This window comes from Bombina bombina, chromosome 1 (genome assembly GCF_027579735.1).
Source record: "Bombina bombina isolate aBomBom1 chromosome 1, aBomBom1.pri, whole genome shotgun sequence".
NCBI lineage: Eukaryota > Metazoa > Chordata > Amphibia > Anura > Bombinatoridae > Bombina > Bombina bombina.
Genome location: NC_069499.1, coordinates 931,947 through 952,371, shown reverse-complemented (window position 1 = coordinate 952,371; position 20,425 = coordinate 931,947). Strand labels below are relative to the sequence as shown.

Here is a 20,425-nt window from a genome sequence, read left to right as displayed (position 1 = left end):
AAGAGATAGCAGGTCTAAGTAGATTACCTGAACATAATTAAGCTTTTCTCAAAAAAGATTCAATTTTCCTATCTAAAGGATCTTTAAACGAAGTGCTATCTGCCGTAGGAATAGCAGTACGTTTGGCTAGAGTAGAGATAGCCCCATCGACTTTAGGGATTTTATCCCAAAATTCCAGTCTATCAGATGGCACAGGGCACAATTTCTTAAACCTTGGAGAAGGAGTAAATTAAGTACCCAGACTATCCCATTCCCTAGCAATCACATCTGAGATAGCATCAGGAACTGGAAAAACTTCCGGAATCAACACATGAGGTTTATAAACCGAATTTAAACGTTTAGCAGTTTGAGTATCAAGAGGACTGGACTCCTCCATATCTAAAGCAATCAAAACTTCTTTAAGCAATGAACGAATAAACTCCATCTTAAATAAATATGAAGATTTATCAGTATCAATATCTGTGGTAGAATCTTCTGAACCGGAAAAAACCTCATCAGAAACAGATAAGTCAGAATGATGGCGGTCACCTAAAAATTCATCTGAAATATGAGAAGTTTTGAAAGACCTTTTACGTTTACTAGAAGGAGGAATAACAGACAGAGCCTTCTTAATAGAATTAGAAACAAATTCTTTTACATTAACAGGAACATCCTGAACAATAGATGTTGAAGGAACAATAACAGGTAAAGGATTATTACTAATGGAAACACAATCTGCATTAGAAAGTTTATCATGACAGCTTTCACAAACTACAGCTGGAGGAACAGTTACCACAAGTTTACAACATATGTACTTAACTTTGGTAGAACCAGCATCAGGCAGCGTCTGTCCATTAGTGGATTTTGATCCAGGGTCAGGGTGAGACATCTTGTAATATGTAATAGAAAAAACAACATATAAAGCAAAATTATCAAATTCCTTAAATGACAGTTTCAGGAATGGGAAAGAATGCAAAATAATAAGCTTCTAGAAACCAGAAGCCATAAAAAGAAAATGATTAAATAAAGTGAGTAAAAAAGACGCCCACATTTTTTTGGCGCAAAAAAATGTCTGAATACGCATGCGTAACAGAATACAACTTCCGGCGTAATTACGTCGCTGGAAATGACAACATTTTTAGCGCCAAAAAAAAAAAAGTTTGCGCCAAAAATGACGTAATAAAAAGAAACATTTTCTGCCCCCGCGAGCCTAACAGCATGCAGGAAAAAAAGGCCAAAATGAAATTTTTAAAGGTAAGAAAAAATAATTAAATGCATTATCCCAATAATGAAACTGACAGTCTGTATTGAAAAGGAATACTGATTATCCTGAATCAAGGCAAATATAAGTTTATAGACATATATTTAGAACTTTACATATAAAGTGCCCAACCTTAGCGCAGAGTGTCACAAAGAATAAGACTTACTTACCCCAGGACACTCCTCTACATGTAGTAGATAGCCAAACCAGTACTGAAACGAGAATCAGTAGAGGTAATGGTATATAAGAGTATATCGTCGATCTGAAAAGGGAGGTAGGAGAAGAAATCTCTACGACCGATAACAGAGAACCTATGAAATAGATCCCCTAGAGGTAGACCATTGTATTCAAATAGGCAATACTCTCTTCACATCCCTCTGACATTCACTGCACTCTGAGAGGGAAACCAGGCTTCAACCTGTTGCGAAGCGCATATCAACGAAGAATCTTAAGCACAAACTTACTTCACCACCTCCACGGGAGGCAAAGTTTGTAAAACTGAATTGTGGGTGTGGTGAGGGGTGTATTTATAGGCATTTTAAGGTTTGGGAAACTTTGCCCCTCCTGGTAGGAATGTTTATCCCATACGTCACTAGCTCATGGACTCTTGCTAATTACATGAAAGAAATGCTCCCGCACTGCTGAACGTGCCTGGAGGAAATCCTGCTCTGAACCCGATTTCATGCACTATAAGTTCATTCTTGACTCTTACACCTCTGCCCTTCGCTTAGCTAAGCAAACCTACTTCTCTTCTCTTATATTCACTCACTCCTCAAAACCCAAAAGACTCTTCTCCATTTTCAACTCTCTCCTCCACCCACCTGCACCACCCCCCTCATCTGCATTCAGTGCACAACTCGACTATTTTTTCAATAAAACACTTGCAATCCGAGGAAACATCCCGACACAAACCTGCAATCTCCCAACTCCACTCCCAGTCACCCACTCTGCCACTCTCTGCACCCTCCTCCCAACCACTGAGAGTGAAGTGGCTTCCCTTTTGTCTTCCTCACACCTCACTACCTGCCCACTTGACCCTATTCCTTCACATCTAATTCCTCCTCTGTCTCCCACCCTCATTCCGGCTCTTAGTCACATATTCAACCTATCCCTTTCTACCGGCTCATTCCCTGCCTCTTTCAAACATGCAAAGGTCACCCCCCATCTTCAAAAAACCCTCCCTTGACCCTAACTCCCCTGCAAACTACCGCCCCATATCACTGCTCCCGTTAGCTTCACAATTACTTGAAAAACTAGTCTTCAATCGCCTAACCCTCTTCCTGTCCTCCAACTCATTGCTCGACCCCCTTCAATCTGGCTTCCGTCCCCAACACTCAACTGAGACTGCCTTCACCAAGGTTACTTATGATCTCCATTCTGCTAAAAACAAAGGTTACTACTCCATACTCATCTTACTTGACCTTTCTGCTGCCTTTGACACTGTTGACCACCCCCTTCTCCTATGGTCTCTCAGCTCTCTTGGTCTCTGTGACACTGCCCTCTACTGGATTCACTCATCTCTCTAACTGATCCTTATCCGTCTCTTTTTCTGGTGACTCCTCCTCTCTATTACCTCTGTCTGTTGGAGTACCCCAAGGCTCTGTCCTGGGTCCTCTACTCTTCTTTATTTACACTTCTTCACTGGGTAAACTTATCAACAGCTATGGCTTCTGCTATTATCTCTATGCTGATGACACCCAGATCTACCTTTCCACCTGTACTCTCTCCTTCTGTCAATTCTCACATCAGCGACTGCTTATCTGGCATTTCCTCCTGGATAGCCTCTCACCACATAAAAATAAATATGTCCAAGACCGAACTACTTCTAATTCCCCCCTCTAACTCCACTCCAGTTTCTAATTTTTCTATCACTGTTGGCAGCACCCCTATCTCCCCATCACCCCAAGTCCGCTGCCTCGGAGTCACGCTTGACTCAAATCTGTCCTTCCCCACATCCAACTGCTCTCTTCATCCTGCCGCAACCACCTTCACAATATCTCCAAAATTTGTCCGTTTCTGAATGCTGAAACTACTTAACAGCTAATCCACTCCCTTGTAATTTCCCGACTTGACTATTGTAACAACTTACTAACTGGCCTCCCTCTCTCCCGCCTCTCTCCCCTCCAATCCATCCTAAATGCATCTGCCAGGCTAATCCACCTCTCTTGACGCTTTGTTTCTGCTGCACCTCTCTGTGAGTCCCTTCACTGGCTCCCCATTCACAAGAGAGTTAAATTCAAAATTCTCACCATGACCTACAAAGCCCCCACCAATGCTGTCCCACCCTACCTGTCCTCACTCATCAACAAATATACTCCTGCCCGTCCCCTAAGATCCAACAATGACCTGCTTCTTGCGTCCTCTACCATCACCTCCTCTCATGCTAGACTAGAGGACTTCTCTCGTGCGGCACCAATCCTCTGGAACGCACTTCCTCGAGCTGTCAGACTTGCCCCTAACCTCTCCTCCTTTAAACATTCCCTAAAGACCTTTCTGTTCAGGGAATCCTATCATCTGACTTATTAACAAACTAACGTCACTTAACTAACAGTTGCCCTCTATCTCCTTACTAATATCATTCTCACCTTTGCAGTCCCCACCTCCTGTTTCCCATCCTCCTACCCATCTAGATTGTAAGTTCCCATGGGAATAGGGCCCTCAATTCTCCCTGTATTTGTCTTATGGTATTGTTTCTAAATTGTACTGTTATCCTTGTACCCATGGGCAGCGCTGCGGAATCTGTCGGCGCTTTATAAATAAAGAATAATAATAATACTTCCCAGTCTGTCAGCTTGATCCAACAGCTAACAGGATCCTGGGTAGAAAAGAAATAACAGAGTAACCAACCATGGCTTTCCATAAATGGGGTAGCAATAATGTTAGAAATAAAGCAAACACAACCTTGCCGCTTTCTAACTGCTAATAGCCACCATTACTCTTACTAAATAGATTGACATGGACACAGCATAGCGCCAATACTTGCTTGCAAGAAATCCCATAAAAGGATTAAATATCTTCAGACACCATCTTTGCACATCCTCCATTGACAGAGGCAAAGAAAATGACTGGGGATTATGGGTAAGGAAAGTGACACTTAACAGCTCTGCTCGGGTGCTCTTTGCCTCCTGCTGGCCAGGAGTTGAATCCCACTAGTAATTGGAATGAACTTGTGGACTCTCCATGCCATAGAAAAGAAATTACATGCTCAATAAGACTCTTGACTCTACTGTACCTTAAGGTCAGCTACACAAATAGCAGGGCCAGGGCCATTGCCATATTGGATCTCAGGCAACAAAGGAGACAATCATTTCTCAAGATGTCTGGACGAAAAGCTGTTTTGGTATTCCATAAATACAATCTGTACCACCCAAGTGTCTGAAATGCTTATTGAAAAGTCATGACATGCCTCCCACAGGAACCTTACCTACAGTGGCTGACACACTTTTGTGAAGACTATAAGGTGTGAGTAGAAGTATAGGTTGAACCCAGTCTCTGGGTTGAGAAGTTAGACTTTTGAGACTTTGGCCTCATAGCGTCAAATTGCCCTAAAAAGGAATTGACAACAGTCTGCTTTTAAAAGTTATACTTGCAGACCATGACTTATGCCAAAATGCTTGTCTGGCTAGCACAGGTACAGTAATGTCTTTAACACTATGTGCATCATTGCCACAGTTGAACAAAAAATGAAAAGTGGAAGCCTTCATGTTTTCTGTCCATTAGGCCTTTAAAATAGGAGAAACTAAATGTTGCATCCGTGCAGCAGGACTGTACTCCACGCTCACCAATTCACAATCCCCCCAACAAACCGTACTGTTCAGGAGGACTGTACTCCACTCTCGCCAATTCACAATCCCCCCACAAACCCTAATGTGCAAGATGACTCTACTTCACTCTTGCCAATTCACAACCCCCCAACAAACCCTACTGTGCAGGAGGACTGTACTCCGCTCTTGCAAATTCACAATCCCCCAACAAATACTACAGTGCAGGAGGACTGTACCCCACTCTCGACAATTCACAATCCCCCAACAAACCCTACTGTGCAGGGAGACTGTACTCTACTGTTACCACCAATTTACAATGAGCATCCCCCAACAAACTCTACAGTGCAGGAGGACTGTACTCCACTTTCGCCAATTCACACTCTCCCAACAAACCCTACTGTGCAGGATTGTATGCCACTCTCGCCAATTCACAATCCCCCAATAAACCCTACTATGCAAGGAGATGGTACTCCACTGTCACCACTAATTCACAATAAGCATCCTCCAACAAACTACTGTTCAGGAGAACTGCACTCCGCTCTCGCCAATTCACAATCCCCCAACAAACCCTACTGTGCAAGGTGACTGTACTCCACTCTCGCCAATTCACAGTTCCCCCAAAAAACCATACTGTTCAGGAGGACTATACTCCCCTCTCGCCAATTCACACTCCCCCAACAAACCCTACAGTGCACGACTGTATGCCACTCTCACCAATTCACAATTCTCCAACAAACCCTACTGTGCAGGAGGATTGTACTCCACTCTCACCAATTAACAATCCCCTCAACAAACCCTACTGTAAAGGAGGACTGTACTCCACTCTCACCAATTCACAATCCCTCAACAAACCCTACTGCGCAGGAGGACTATAATACACTCTCGCCAATTCACACTCCCCCAACAAACCCTACTGTGCAGGACTGTATGCCACTCTCGCCAATTCACAATTCTCCAACAAACCCTACTGTGCAGGAGGATTGTACTCCACTCACCAATTAATGCCCCAACAAACCCTACTGCAAAGGAGGACTGTACTCCCCACTCACCAATTCACAATTTTCAAAAAAACTTACTGTGCAAGAGGACTGTACTCCACTCTCACCAATTCACAAAACCTACTGTGCAGGAAGACTGTACTCCACTCTCACCAATTCACAATCCACCACTAAACCTACTGTGCAGAAGGACTGTACTCCACTCTCACCAATTCACAAAACCTACTGTGCAGGAAGACTGTACTCCACTCTCACCAATTCACAATCCACCACTAAACCTACTGTGCAGAAGGACTGTACTCCACTCTCACCAATTCACAAAATCTACTGTGCAGGAGGACTGTACTCCACTCTCGACAATTCACAATCTCCTAACAAACCCTACTGTTCAGGAAGACTGTGCTCCACTCTCACCAATTCACAAACCCTACTGTGCAGGAGGACGGTGCTCCACTCTCACCAATTCACAATCTCCTAACAAACTCTAATTGTACTGCGGTTGTATCTCACATGACTGCGTCTTTGACAAATGGTTCATTATTTACCTGCATTAACTCGCAATGCCTTTGACTTCTCCACCAACTCTGGAAGCCAGCTTCTTGCCTCCCCAACCAATACAGCTGTTGAAAGTGCCATGCAGCGCTGTCCAGCTGCACCAAAGGCTGCCCCGACCAGCTGGTTCAATGTGTTTTCTTTGTTGGCATCCGGCATCACAACTCCATGGTTCTTAGCGCCCTGTGAATAGTAGATTACATGCTCTTTATTGTTCTACACTAGATACAAACCACAAGTTAATCCCCTAATCACACACCATGTTGGACTGAACCCGTTTGCCATTCTTTGACCCTCTGTTATAGATGTATTCTCCAGCTTGATTGGAGCCCACAAAACTGATTGCTTTGATAGCGGGATGGTCACAGATAAAGTTTACAGCTGCAGAAAGATAAATGACAAAATGTTTGTGTTATTATAAAGTAATATGTCTGCTGTCCTGAACTGCTAAACTCACTTATGCACCAGTGCATCCCATCTACACACAATAAATGGCTAAAGAAAAAGGAACAATGTAACAACATATTCACATTATGGGAAAAAGGATAGAATTGTCAGTGCTGTCTCTTTGCATCCATTTGAGATGGCACTGAACAGGTTTACTGTCACACTGTCATTTTTATATTTTATGCTTTCAGTCTTAAGATACATTTTGTTAATCATCTTATTTATCTGCACAGGTACATGTGTATAGTGATTGCATGCACATGTGTGTAGTGATTGCATGCACAGGCATGTGTGTGTAGTGATTGCATGCACAGGCACATGTGTATAGTGATTGCATGCACATGTGTGTAGTGATTGCATGCACATGTGTGTAGTGATTGCATGCACAGGCATGTGTGTGTAGTGATTGCATGCACAGGCATGTGTGTGTAGTGATTGCATGCACAGGCATGTGTGTGTAGTGATTGCATGCAAACAGGCACGCGTGTGTAGTGATTGCATGCAAACAGGCACGCATGTGTAGTGATTGCATGCAAACAGGCACGCGTGTGTAGTGATTGCATGCAAACAGGCACGCGTGTGTAGTGATTGCATGCAAACAGGCACGCGTGTGTAGTGATTGCATGCAAACAGGCACGCGTGTGTAGTGATTGCATGCAAACAGGCACGCGTGTGTAGTGATTGCATGCAAACAGGCACACGTGTGTAGTGATTGCATGCAAACAGGCACGCGTGTGTAGTGATTGCATGCAAACAGGCACGCGTGTGTAGTGATTGCATGCAAACAGGCACGCATGTGTAGTGATTGCATGCACAGGCACATGCATGTGTAGTGATTGCATGCACAGGCACATGCGTGTAGTGATTGCATGCACAGGCACATGAGTGTAGTGATTGCATGCACAGGCACGTGTGTGTAGTGATTGCATGCACAGGCACATGTGTGTAGTGATTACAGGCACATGTGTGTAGTGATTACAGGCACATGTGTAGTGATTATATGCACAGACACATCTGTGTAGTGATTATATGCACAGGTACATGTGTGTAGTGATTGCATGAATAGGCACATGTGTAGTGATTATATGCACAGGCACATGTGTGTAGTGATTACATGCACAGGCACATGTGTATAGTGATTGCAGGCACATCTGTATAGTGATTACAGGCACATGTGTGAAGTGATTACAGGCACGTGTGTAGTGATTACAGGCACATGTGTGTAGTGATTACATGCACAGGCACATGTGTATAGTGATTGCAGGCACATCTGTATAGTGATTACAGGCACATGTGTGAAGTGATTACAGGCACATGTGTAGTGATTACAGGCACATGTGTGTAGTGATTACATGCACAGGCACGTGAGTGTAGTGATTGCATGCACAGGCACGTGTGTGTAGTGATTGCATGCACAGGCACATGTGTAGTGATTACATGCACATGTGTGTAGTGATTACATGCACAGGCACATGTGTGTAGTGATTACATGCACAGGCACATGTGTAGTGATTACATGCACATGTGTGTAGTGATTACATGCACATGCATGTAGTGATTACATGCACAGGCACATGTGTGTAGTGATTACATGCACAGGCACATGTGTGTAGTGATTACATGCACAGGCACATGTGTGTAGTGATTAGATGCACAGGCACATGTGTGTAGTGATTACATGCACAGGCAGATGTGTGTAGTGATTAGATGCATAGGCACATGTGTGTAGTGATTACATGCACATGTGTGTAGTGATTACATGCACATGTGTGTAGTGATTACATGCACAGGCACATGTGTGTAGTGATTAGATGCACAGGCACATGTGTGTAGTGATTACATGCACAGGCAGATGTGTGTAGTGATTAGATGCATAGGCACATGTGTGTAGTGATTACATGCACATGTGTGTAGTGATTACATGCACAGGCACATGTGTGTAGTGATTACAGGCACATGTGTGTAGTGATTACAGGCACATGTGTGTAGTGATTACAGGCACATGTGTGTAGTGATTACATGCACATGTGTGTAGTGATTACATGCACATGTGTGTAGTGATTACATGCACAGGCACATGTGTGTAGTGATTAGATGCACAGGCACATGTGTGTAGTGATTACAGGCATATCTGTGCTGTGATTACATGCATTATCATGTATATGTTTTATGGCTGATTTGCTAGCTAGGTTCCCTGTAGCAATAAAAAAGGCAGTCAGCTAAATGCACACTGCACATTGTGATACATTAAATAAATACATGTAGTAACTTTAAAAGGACAAAATAGTCAGATGCATTTTTGCAATGTACAAGTATTAGGAAAAACTGAATTTATTTTTACCTGATAAATTCATTTCTTTCTTGGTAGTGACCCGTGCATTTACCTGAAACTAACGCAAACAAAACAGAAGACTGACTAACTACGTCTATGTTATGCAATAACCTTTCATAAGGGGATTAGGGCATAAGGAAGGAACTATTATTTCCTGATTGATATTGTCAATAAAGACACTACCTTATCCTGCTGAAATACCTCCCAACAAAGTGCTGACAACTCACACACTCTACGAGCTGAAGAAATAGCCAATAAGAAAAGAACCTTCCAGGCAAGCATCTTGATATCCAGCTTATGCCTAGGTTCAAAAGGAGGATGTTGCAAAACCTTTAAAACCAAATTGAAACTCCAAGGAGAAGACGGTGACTTAATCACTGGTCTGATTCTGCATAAAGCTTAAGCGAGAGATTGAATGTTAGGTAATCATTTACTATGCACCAGAATAGACAAAGCTGACCCCTCAGGGAACTAGCTGCAAGACCCTTATCCAGGCCTTTTTTTAAAAACTAGAACATTTGTGGAATTCAAACCGAATGCCAAAAATAACCTTGTTTAGAACACCAATAGAAATAGGTCTTTCAAACCTTGTCGTAAATTTTCCTGCTTACAGGCTTCAGAGCCTGAATTAAGGTATCAATTACCAAATCAAAGAAAACATAATTTATGTAAGAACTTACCTGATAAATTAATTTCTTTCATATTAGCAAGAGTCCATGAGCTAGTGACGTATGGGATATACATTCCTACCAGGAGGGGCAAAGTATCCCAAACCTCAAAATGCCTATAAATACACCCCTCACCACACCCACAAATCAGTTTAACGAATAGCCAAGAAGTGGGGTGAAAAGAAAAAAGTGCGAAGCATAAATATAAGGAATTGGAATAATTGTGCTTTATACAAAAAAATCATAACCACCACAAAAAAGGGTGGGCCTCATGGACTCTTGCTAATATGAAAGAAATGAATTTATCAGGTAAGTTCTTACATAAATTATGTTTTCTTTCATGTAATTAGCAAGAGTCCATGAGCTAGTGACGTATGGGATAATGACTACCCAAGATGTGGATCTTCCACGCAAGAGTCACTAGAGAGGGAGGGATAAAATAAAGACAGCCAATTCCGCTGAAAAAAATCCACACCCAAAAATAAAGTTTAAATCTTATAAAGAAAAAAACTGAAAATATAAGCAGAAGATTCAAACTGAAACAGCTGCCTGAAGTACTTTTCTACCAAAAACAGCTTCAGAAGAAGAAACACATCAAAATGGTAGAATTTAGTAAAAGTATGCAAAGAAGACCAAGTTGCTGCTTTGCAAATCTGATCAACCGAAGCTTCATTCCTAAACGCCCAGGAAGTAGAAACTGACCTAGTAGAATGAGCTGTAATCCTTTGAGGCGGAGTTTTACCCGACTCGACATAAGCATGATGAATTAAAGATTTCAACCAAGATGCATAAGAAATGGCAGAGGCCTTCTGACCTTTCCTAGAACCGGAAAAGATAACAAATAGACTAGAAGTCTTTCTGAAATTCTTAGTAGCTTCAACATAATATTTCAAAGCTCTAACTACATCCAAAGAATGCAATGATTTCTCCTTAGAATTCTTAGGATTAGGACATAATGAAGGAACCACAATTTCTCTACTAATGTTGTTAGAATTCACAACCTTAGGTAAAAATTTAAAAGAAGTTCGCAACACCGCCTTATCCTGGTGAAAAATCAGAAAAGGAGACTCACAAGAAAGAGCAGATAATTCAGAAACTCTTGTGGCAGAAGAGATGGCCACAAGGAACAAAACTTTCCAAGAAAGTAATTTAATGTCCAATGAATGCATAGGTTAAAACGGAGGAGCTTGAAGAGCCCCCAGAACCAAATTCAAACTCCAAGGAGGAGAAATTGACTTAATGACAGGTTTTATACGAACCAAAGCTTGTACAAAACAATGAATATCAGGAAGATTAGCAATCTTTCTGTGAAAAAGAACAGAAAGAGCAGAGATTTGTCCTTTCAAGGAACTTGCAGACAAACCTTTATCCAAACCATCCTGAAGAAACTGTAAAATTCTCGGAATTCTAAAAGAATGCCAGGAAAAATGATGAGAAAGACACCAAGAAATATAAGTCTTCCAGACTCTATAATATATCTCCCTAGATACGGATTTACGAGCCTGTAACATAGTATTAATCACAGAGTCAGAGAAACCTCTTTGACTAAGAATCAAGCGTTCAATCTCCACACCTTTAAATTTAAGGATTTGAGATCCTGATGGAAAAAAGGACCTTGCGACAGAAGGTCTGGTCTTAACGGAAGAGTCCACGGTTGGCAAGAGGCCATCCGGACAAGATCCGCATACCAAAACCTGTGAGGCCATGCTGGAGCTACCAGCAGAACAAACGAGCATTCCTTCAGAATCTTGGAGATTACTCTTGGAAGAAGAACTAGAGGCGGAAAGATATAGGCAGGATGATACTTCCAAGGAAGTGATAATGCATCCACTGCTTCCGCTTGAGGATCCCTGGATCTGGACAGATACCTGGGAAGTTTCTTGTTTAGATGAGAGGCCATCAGATCTATTTCTGGAAGTCCCCACATTTGAACAATCTGAAGAAATACCTCTGGGTGAAGAGACCATTCGCCCGGATGTAACGTTTGGCGACTGAGATAATCCGCTTCCCAATTGTCTATACCTGGGATATGAACCGCAGAAACTAGACAGGAGCTGGATTCCGCCCATACCAGAATTTGAGATACTTCTTTCATAGCCAGAGGACTGTGAGTCCCTCCTTGATGATTGATGTATGCCACAGTTGTGACATTGTCTGTCTGAAAACAAATGAATGATTCTCTCTTTAGAAGAGGCCATGACTGAAGAGCTCTGAAAATTGCACGGAGTTCCAAAATATTGATCGGTAATCTCACCTCCTGAGATTCCCAAACCCCTTGTGCTGTCAGAGACCCCCACACAGCTCCCCAACCTGTAAGACTTGCATCTGTTGAAATTACAGTCCAGGTCGGAAGAACAAAAGAAGCCCCCTGAACTAAACGATGGTGATCTGTCCACCACGTCAGAGAGTGTCGTACAATCGGTTTTAAAGATATTCATTGAGATATCTTTGTGTAATCCCTGCACCACTGGTTCAGCATACAGAGCTGAAGAGGTCGCATGTAAAAACGAGCAAAGGGGATCGCGTCCGATGCAGCAGTCATAAGACCTAGAATTTCCATGCATAAGGCTACCGAAGGGAATGATTGTGACTGAAGCCCTGTTCTCTGATTACAGACAGAAGGGCACTGAGAACCTTTGTAAAAATTATTGGAGCTGTTGCTAGGCCAAACGGTAGAGCCACAAACTGGTAATGCTTGTCTAGGAAAGAGAATCTCAGAAACTGATAGTGATCTGGATGAATCGGAATATGCAGATATGCATCCTGTAAATCTATTGTAGACATATAATGCCCTTGCTGAACAAAAGGCAGGATAGTCCTTACAGTTACCATTTTGAATGTTGGTATCCTTACATAACGATTCAATATTTTTAGATCCAGAACTGGTCTGAAGGAATTCTCCTTCTTTGGTACAATGAAGAGATTTGAATAAAACCCCAGCCCCTGTTCCAGAACTGGAACTGGCATAATTACTCCAGCCAACTCTAGATCTGAAACACAATTCAGAAATGCTTGAGCCTTCGCTGGGTTTACTGGGACACGGGAAAGAAAAAATCTCTTTGCAGGAGGCCTTATCTTGAAGCCAATTCTGTACCCTTCTGAAACAATGTTCTGAATCCAAAGATTGTGAACGGAATTGATCCAAATTTCTTTGAAAAAAACGTAATCTGCCCCCTACCAGCTGAGCTGGAATGAGGGCCGCACCTTCATGTGGACTTAGGAGCTGGCTTTGGTTTTCTAAAAGGCTTGGATTTATTCCAGACTGGAGATGGTTTCCAAACTGATAACGCTCCTGAGGATGAAGGATCAGGCTTTTGTTCCTTGTTGTGACGAAAGGAACGAAAACGATTATTAGATCTAAATTTACCTTTAGATTTTTTATCCTGTGGTAAAAAAGTTCCTTTCCCTCCAGTAACAGTTGAGATAATAGAATCCAACTGAGAACCAAATAATTTATTACCCTGGAAAGAAAGGGAAAGCAGAGTAGACTTAGAAGACATATCAGCATTCCAAGTTTTAAGCCATAAAGCTCTTCTAGCTAAAATAGCTAGAGACATATACCTGACATCAACTCTAATGATATCAAAGATGGCATCACAAATAAAATTATTAGCATGTTGAAGAAGATTAATAATGCTATGAGAATTATGATCTGTTACTTGTTGCGCTAAAGCTTCTAGAAAATTTGTATTTTGAAAATCGTGTCCCAGATGGAACCAGATATTTCAAAAGACCTTGGCGCTGCAAAACATTGCAGCTGAAACTAGTGATTGGATAAACCGTGACAATAGTCAAATGTTTAAAATATGAAACCTTTGGCCTCAGTAATGAGATAACTTCAGTAATGAGATAACTTGTTTTAAAAGAATACAATGTGAATTTATTTATACAATATTAAACATAAATTAAAAAAGCTGATCAGCAAAAGAGCAATAAAATAATTGTAGCAATTAAATAGTAAGAATGTAACAATCAAACTAACTTGACACAATATAGCAACACACAATATGGCACTATAGCAAATGTCAGTGTAGCATCAAAAATAACAAAACAACCCTGGAGCTGATATGCGAAACAAATGTTGAAGGTCCGGAAAAAGAGTGAGCGGTCGAGATCCCCAGCTGATTCCTTGAGAAGCAGAGTGAGGCTGGAACGACAAACTGATCCAAATCATACACAAGCAGAAAACCAAACAAAAGGTGTTCACTTTTACTTACACCGTGTCTTGGTTGCTGCTGCGCCGATGGGTCCCTTTTAGCAAGCTGTAGCAGAGCCGGATAAGCCTTTGGAACAATACCGGATTTTTCAAAGATACTCCGCTGAAAGTTGCAGTTAACACAGAAGCCGGTCTGTGTAGGTAATGTTACGTCAGGTGGCGTGGAGTGGGAGGAGCAACGCGTTTCAGCCCGGTCAGGGCCTTTGTCAAGCTCCAGAAAGGTGTAATACAGGGCTTTTTAAACCTGTATTAGCTGTGCTCATTGGTTGGATATCACAAATGGGAGTGCCTTATGCATAAGAGACATAATGGTAACAGTTGCGCCATATACAGATTAATAATTAGTCACTGTGCAATATCGATACAATATATAATGTGATGATACAAGGAATAAAAATATAGACATCTTAAACTTTATGCCATACGATAGTTAACATTTGGTTATATTAAAATTATTCTCTCTGTTACTGAGACCAAGTGACCCATAAAGTGAGAAATATAGAATAAGTTTGGAATAAGTTTTCTTTCTTTGTGCAAGATGGTGACATACAGCACTGAACATCCAATCTGTTAAATAGAAAAAATAATAATAGCAATATATTAGTGCCATCAAAAAATATATATATTTTGGGGAATGGTGACATAGAAAATCCCTAAAAAAGTTTTTTTAAAAAATTCCATAAAAAATAGAAAATAATAAATAAATAATAAATAATAATTTTTTTCATAAAAAAGTGATTTCATAAGGAATAAAAAAGGTTATAAGAACAAAAAGTCTTAATCCCTAAGATAACACCCTATATCGAAGTCAATGTTTAAACCATTGGGTTGTAAAGTTTTTAAATTAAAAATCCAATTTGTTTCTTTTTTAGACATCTTTCTTCAAAAATATGTTAGATCTCTCCATTCTTACTTAAAAGACTCCACAGACGTACTAAAAGTAATAGAAAACATCCCGTGGCAAGAGGATTTTCTTCTTGTCACGTGTGATGTTACATCTCTATACACCTGCATCAATCATACAGATGGCTTACGAGCCACCAAACACTTTTTAGATAATGATAATACGATAAAGAGTGAACAAAGGGAATTTTTGTTGAAATCAATTGAATTCATTTTGACACAAAATTTTTTTAATTATAATCACCAATTCTACAACCAAGAGAGAGGAACGGCTATGGGCACCAGGTTTGCTCCAAGTTATGCAAATTTATTTATGGGACATTGGGAAGAGTCGTTCCTAGTGAACACTAGATTTGGAGCAAACCTGGTGTCATATAATCGTTACATAGACGATATCCTCATTATTTGGAGAGGCAACGAACAGCTACTAGAGGAATTTGTTTCATCAATGAACAATAATGAACTAAATCTTAAATTCACATGTGAAAAAAGTAGACATAAGATAAGTTTCTTAGACTTAGAACTATTCCATGAAAACCATAAAATTCTATCCAAAATACACTTTAAAAGTGTAGATGCCAACAGTTATATTCACTACACTAGTTGCCATCACCCAAGATGGATAGAAAATATTCCAAAAGGCCAATTTCTACGTGTTAGAAAAAACTGTTCTAACATGTCAGATTTTGAAACTCAATCAGATATACTCACAAAAAATTTTTTAGAGAGAGGTTATGATAAAAACAAGATAGAAAAAATACGGGGGGAAGTGAGAGACGTCAACAGACAAGAACTAGTACAAAATAGTACAAGATCCCTTAATAGAAAGCCACAAAGAAAAAATGACCACACCTTTATCCCATTTATTACTGACTACTGCAGTAACAAACATCTAGTTGAGAAAATATTAAATAAACACTGGGGTATTCTTAAAAATGATGAACAACTAGGTCCAATATTACCATCTAAACCACAAATTGTTTATAAAAAGGCCCGTAATTTGAAAACTATTTTGGCCCCCACTGAAAATAAAAAATATAAAAACAAAACCCAATCACAGATCGATTTAACAGGTAAAAAAATAAAAGGCTTTTTTCCTTGTTTAACATGTAAATCATGTAAACATTCTAAAAAACAGAAGGATTTTACCTCTAACATCACGGGAAAATCATATAAAATAAAGGATACCATTAGGTGCTCTGACAGATTTGTTATTTATTTAATACAGTGTCGTTGTGGCAAGCAGTATATAGGCGAGTCTGAAAGACCGCTACGTGACCGTATACGTGAGCACATATGGTCAATTGAAAATCATGACTCCGATAGGAATAAAGACCTTCCAGTGCCAAAACATTTCGCGGCATGTAACAATGGCAATCTTGCATACTTCTCGTTCTTAGGAATAGAAAAAGTTAAAAATAATTGGAGGGGCGGAAACATACAGTCCCAGCTTATTAAAAAAGAAACAAATTGGATTTTTAATTTAAAAACTTTACAACCCAATGGTTTAAACATTGACTTCGATATAGGGTGTTATCTTAGGGATTAAGACTTTTTGTTCTTATAACCTTTTTTATTCCTTATGAAATCACTTTTTTATGAAAAAAATTATTATTTATTATTTATTTATTATTTTCTATTTTTTATGGAATTTTTTAAAAAAACTTTTTTAGGGATTTTCTATGTCACCATTCCCCAAAAAATATATATTATTATTTTTTCTATTTAACAGATTGGATGTTCAGTGCTGTATGTCACCATCTTGCACAAAGAAAGAAAACTTATTCCAAACTTATTCTATATTTCTCACTTTATGGGTCACTTGGTCTCAGTAACAGAGAGAATAATTTTAATATAACCAAATGTTAACTATCGTATGGCATAAAGTTTAAGATGTCTATATTTTTATTCCTTGTATCATCACATTATATATTGTATCGATATTGCACAGTGACTAATTATTAATCTGTATATGGCGCAACTGTTACCATTATGTCTCTTATGCATAAGGCACTCCCATTTGCGATATCCAACCAATGAGCACAGCTAATACAGGTTTAAAAAGCCCTGTATTACACCTTTCTGGAGCTTGACAAAGGCCCTGACCGGGCTGAAACGCGTTGCTCCTCCCACTCCACGCCACCTGACGTAACATTACCTACACAGACCGGCTTCTGTGTTAACTGCAACTTTCAGCGGAGTATCTTTGAAAAATCCGGTATTGTTCCAAAGGCTTATCCGGCTCTGCTACAGCTTGCTAAAAGGGACCCATCGGCGCAGCAGCAACCAAGACACGGTGTAAGTAAAAGTGAACACCTTTTGTTTGGTTTTCTGCTTGTGTATGATTTGGATCCGTTTGTCGTTCCAGCCTCACTCTGCTTCTCAAGGAATCAGCTGGGGATCTCGACCGCTCACTCTTTTTCCGGACCTTCAACATTTGTTTCGCATATCAGCTCCAGGGTTGTTTTGTTATTTTTGATGCTACACTGACATTTGCTATAGTGCCATATTGTGTGTTGCTATATTGTGTCAAGTTAGTTTGATTGTTACATTCTTACTATTTAATTGCTACAATTATTTTATTGCTCTTTTGCTGATCAGCTTTTTTAATTTATGTTTAATATTGTATAAATAAATTCACATTGTATTCTTTTAAAACAAGTTATCTCATTACTGAAGTTATCTCATTACTGAGGCCAAAGGTTTCATATTTTAAACATTTGACTATTGTCACGGTTTATCCAATCACTAGTTTCAGCTGCAATGTTTTGCAGCGCCAAGGTCTTTTGAAATATCTGGTTCCATCTGGGACACGATTTTCAAAATACAAATTTTCTGTTTTTGGTTGTGGAGATAGGGGTCTCCATTTTTTCCCTTGGTCTATTGGTGCCTTTTCCTTAGCGCAGGGCAACATTTTTCTTTATTTTTGTACTGTTTCCTCAAAACCCCACTGTTTTCCCAGCTAAAGCTTCTAACCAAAAAGTTGAAGCTGCAGCAACATCCGCTAAAGATATAGCAGGTCTAAGAAGATTACCTGAACACAAGTAAGCTTTTCTTAGAAAGGATTCAATTTTCCTATCTAAAGGATCCTTAAAGGAAGTACCATCTGCCGTAGGAATAGTAGTGCGCTTAGCAAGAGTAGAGACAGCCCCATCAACCTTAGGGATTTTGTCCCAAAACTCTAATCTGTCAGATGGCACAGGATATAATTGCTTAAAACGTTTAGAAGGAGTAAATGAATTACCCAAATCATTCCATTCCCTGGAAATTACTTCAGAAATAGCATCAGGGACAGGAAAAAATTCTGGAATAACTACAGGAGATTTAAAAACCTTATCCAAACGTTTAGATTTAGTATCAAGAGGACTAGAATCCTCTATTTCTAATGCAATTAGGACTTCTTTAAGTAAAGAACGAATAAATTCCATTTTAAATAAATATGAAGATTTATCAGCATCAACCTCTGAGACAGAATCCTCTGAACCAGAAGAACCATTATCAGAATCAGAATGATGATGTTCATTTAAAAATTCATCTGAAAAATTAGAAGTTTTAAAAGACTTTTTACGTTTACTAGAAGGAGGAATAACAGACATAGCCTTCTTAATGGATTTAGAAACAAAATCTCTTATGTTATCAGGAACACTCTGAGCATTAGATGTTGACGGAACAGAAACAGGTAATGTAACAGTACTAAAGGAAATATTATCTGCATTAACAAGTTTGTCATGACTATCAGTACAAACAACAGCTGGAGGAACAGATACCATAAGTTTACAGCAGATACACTTAGCTTTGGTAGATCCAGCACCAGGCAGCGATTTTCCAGAAGTATCTTCTGACTCAGTGTTAACGTGGGACATCTTGCAATATGTAATAGAAAAAACAACATATAAAGCAAAATTGATCAAATTCCTTAAATGACAGTTTCAGGAATGGGAAAAAATGCCAGTGAACAAGCTTCTAGCAACCAGAAGCAATAAATAATGAGACTTAAATAATGTGGAGACAATAGTGACGCCCATATTTTTTTTTAGCGCCAAAAGAGACGCCCACATTATTTGGCGCCTAAATGCTTTTGGCGCCAAAAATGACGCCACATCCGGAATGCCGACACTTTTGGCGCAAAAAAAACACGTAAAAAATGACGCAACTTCCGGCGACACGTATGACGCCGGAAACATAAAAAAAATTTTTGCGCCAAAAAAGTCAGCGCCAAGAATGACGCAATAAAATAAAGCATTTTCAGCCCCCGCGAGCCTAACAGCCCACAGGGAAAAAAGTCAAATTTTAAGGTAAGAAAAAATTGATTTATTCATATGCATTATCCCAAATATGAAACTGACTGTCTGAAATAAGGAACGTTGAACATCCTGAGTCAAGGCAAATAAATGTTTGAATACATATATTTAGAACTTTATAAAAAAGTGCCCAACCATAGCTTAGAGTGTCACAGAAAATAAGACTTACTTACCCCAGGACACTCATCTACAAGTTGTAGAAAGCCAAACCAGTACTGAAACGAAAATCAGTAGAGGTAATGGTATATATAAGAGTATATCGTCGATCTGAAAAGGGAGGTAAGAGATGAATCTCTATGACCGATAACAGAGAACCTATGAAATAGACTTCGTAGAAGGAGATCATTGAATTCAAATAGGCAATACTCTCCTCACATCCCTCTGACATTCACTGCACACTGAGAGGAAAACCGGGCTCCAACCTGCTGCGGAGTGCATATCAACGTAGAATCTAGCACAAACTTACTTCACCACCTCCATAGGAGGCAAAGTTTGTAAAACTGATTTGTGGGTGTGGTGAGGGGTGTATTTATAGGCATTTTGAGGTTTGGGAAACTTTGCCCCTCCTGGTAGGAATGTATATCCCATACTTCACTAGCTCATGGACTCTTGCTAATAACATGAAAGAAACCTCTTTGAGAAAGTTTTAACCGTTCAATTTTCAAGCAGTTAAATTGAGGGACTGAAGATTTTGATTTAAGAAAGGACCCTGAGACAGAAGATCTGACCTCAAGGAAGATGCCACGGGTGATCGCTGGACATTCTCACTAGATCTGCATACCGAGTCCTGTGAGGCCATGCCGGAGCTATGAGAACAGCTGGAACACGTTCCTGTTTGAGGCAAGCACAATCGGAGGAAACAAGTAGGTTGTACCGCCAAGGGGCGGTCAATGCATCTATCAACTCCGTTTGAGAGTCCCTCGATCCGTACCAAGGCAATTTGTAATTTATGCAAGAAGCCATGAGGTCTGTCTCTGGCATTCCCCATCTGTGTATGATACAAC

The 20,425-nt window shown here is 40.1% G+C and overlaps 1 protein-coding gene across 1 annotated transcript in view; it reads right to left on the bottom strand.

Moving 5' to 3' along the window:
- The window catches only part of ALDH6A1 (aldehyde dehydrogenase 6 family member A1), a 261,329-nt gene that overhangs the window by 79,867 nt on the left and 161,037 nt on the right, over window positions 1-20,425 (bottom strand). Inside the window, exons 6-7 of the mRNA XM_053697045.1 lie at window positions 6,814-6,935; window positions 6,548-6,737 (exon numbers count right to left, since the gene is read on the bottom strand). Coding sequence (XP_053553020.1) covers window positions 6,548-6,737; window positions 6,814-6,935 — 312 coding nt within the window. The remainder of the gene's footprint in view (window positions 1-6,547; window positions 6,738-6,813; window positions 6,936-20,425) is intronic.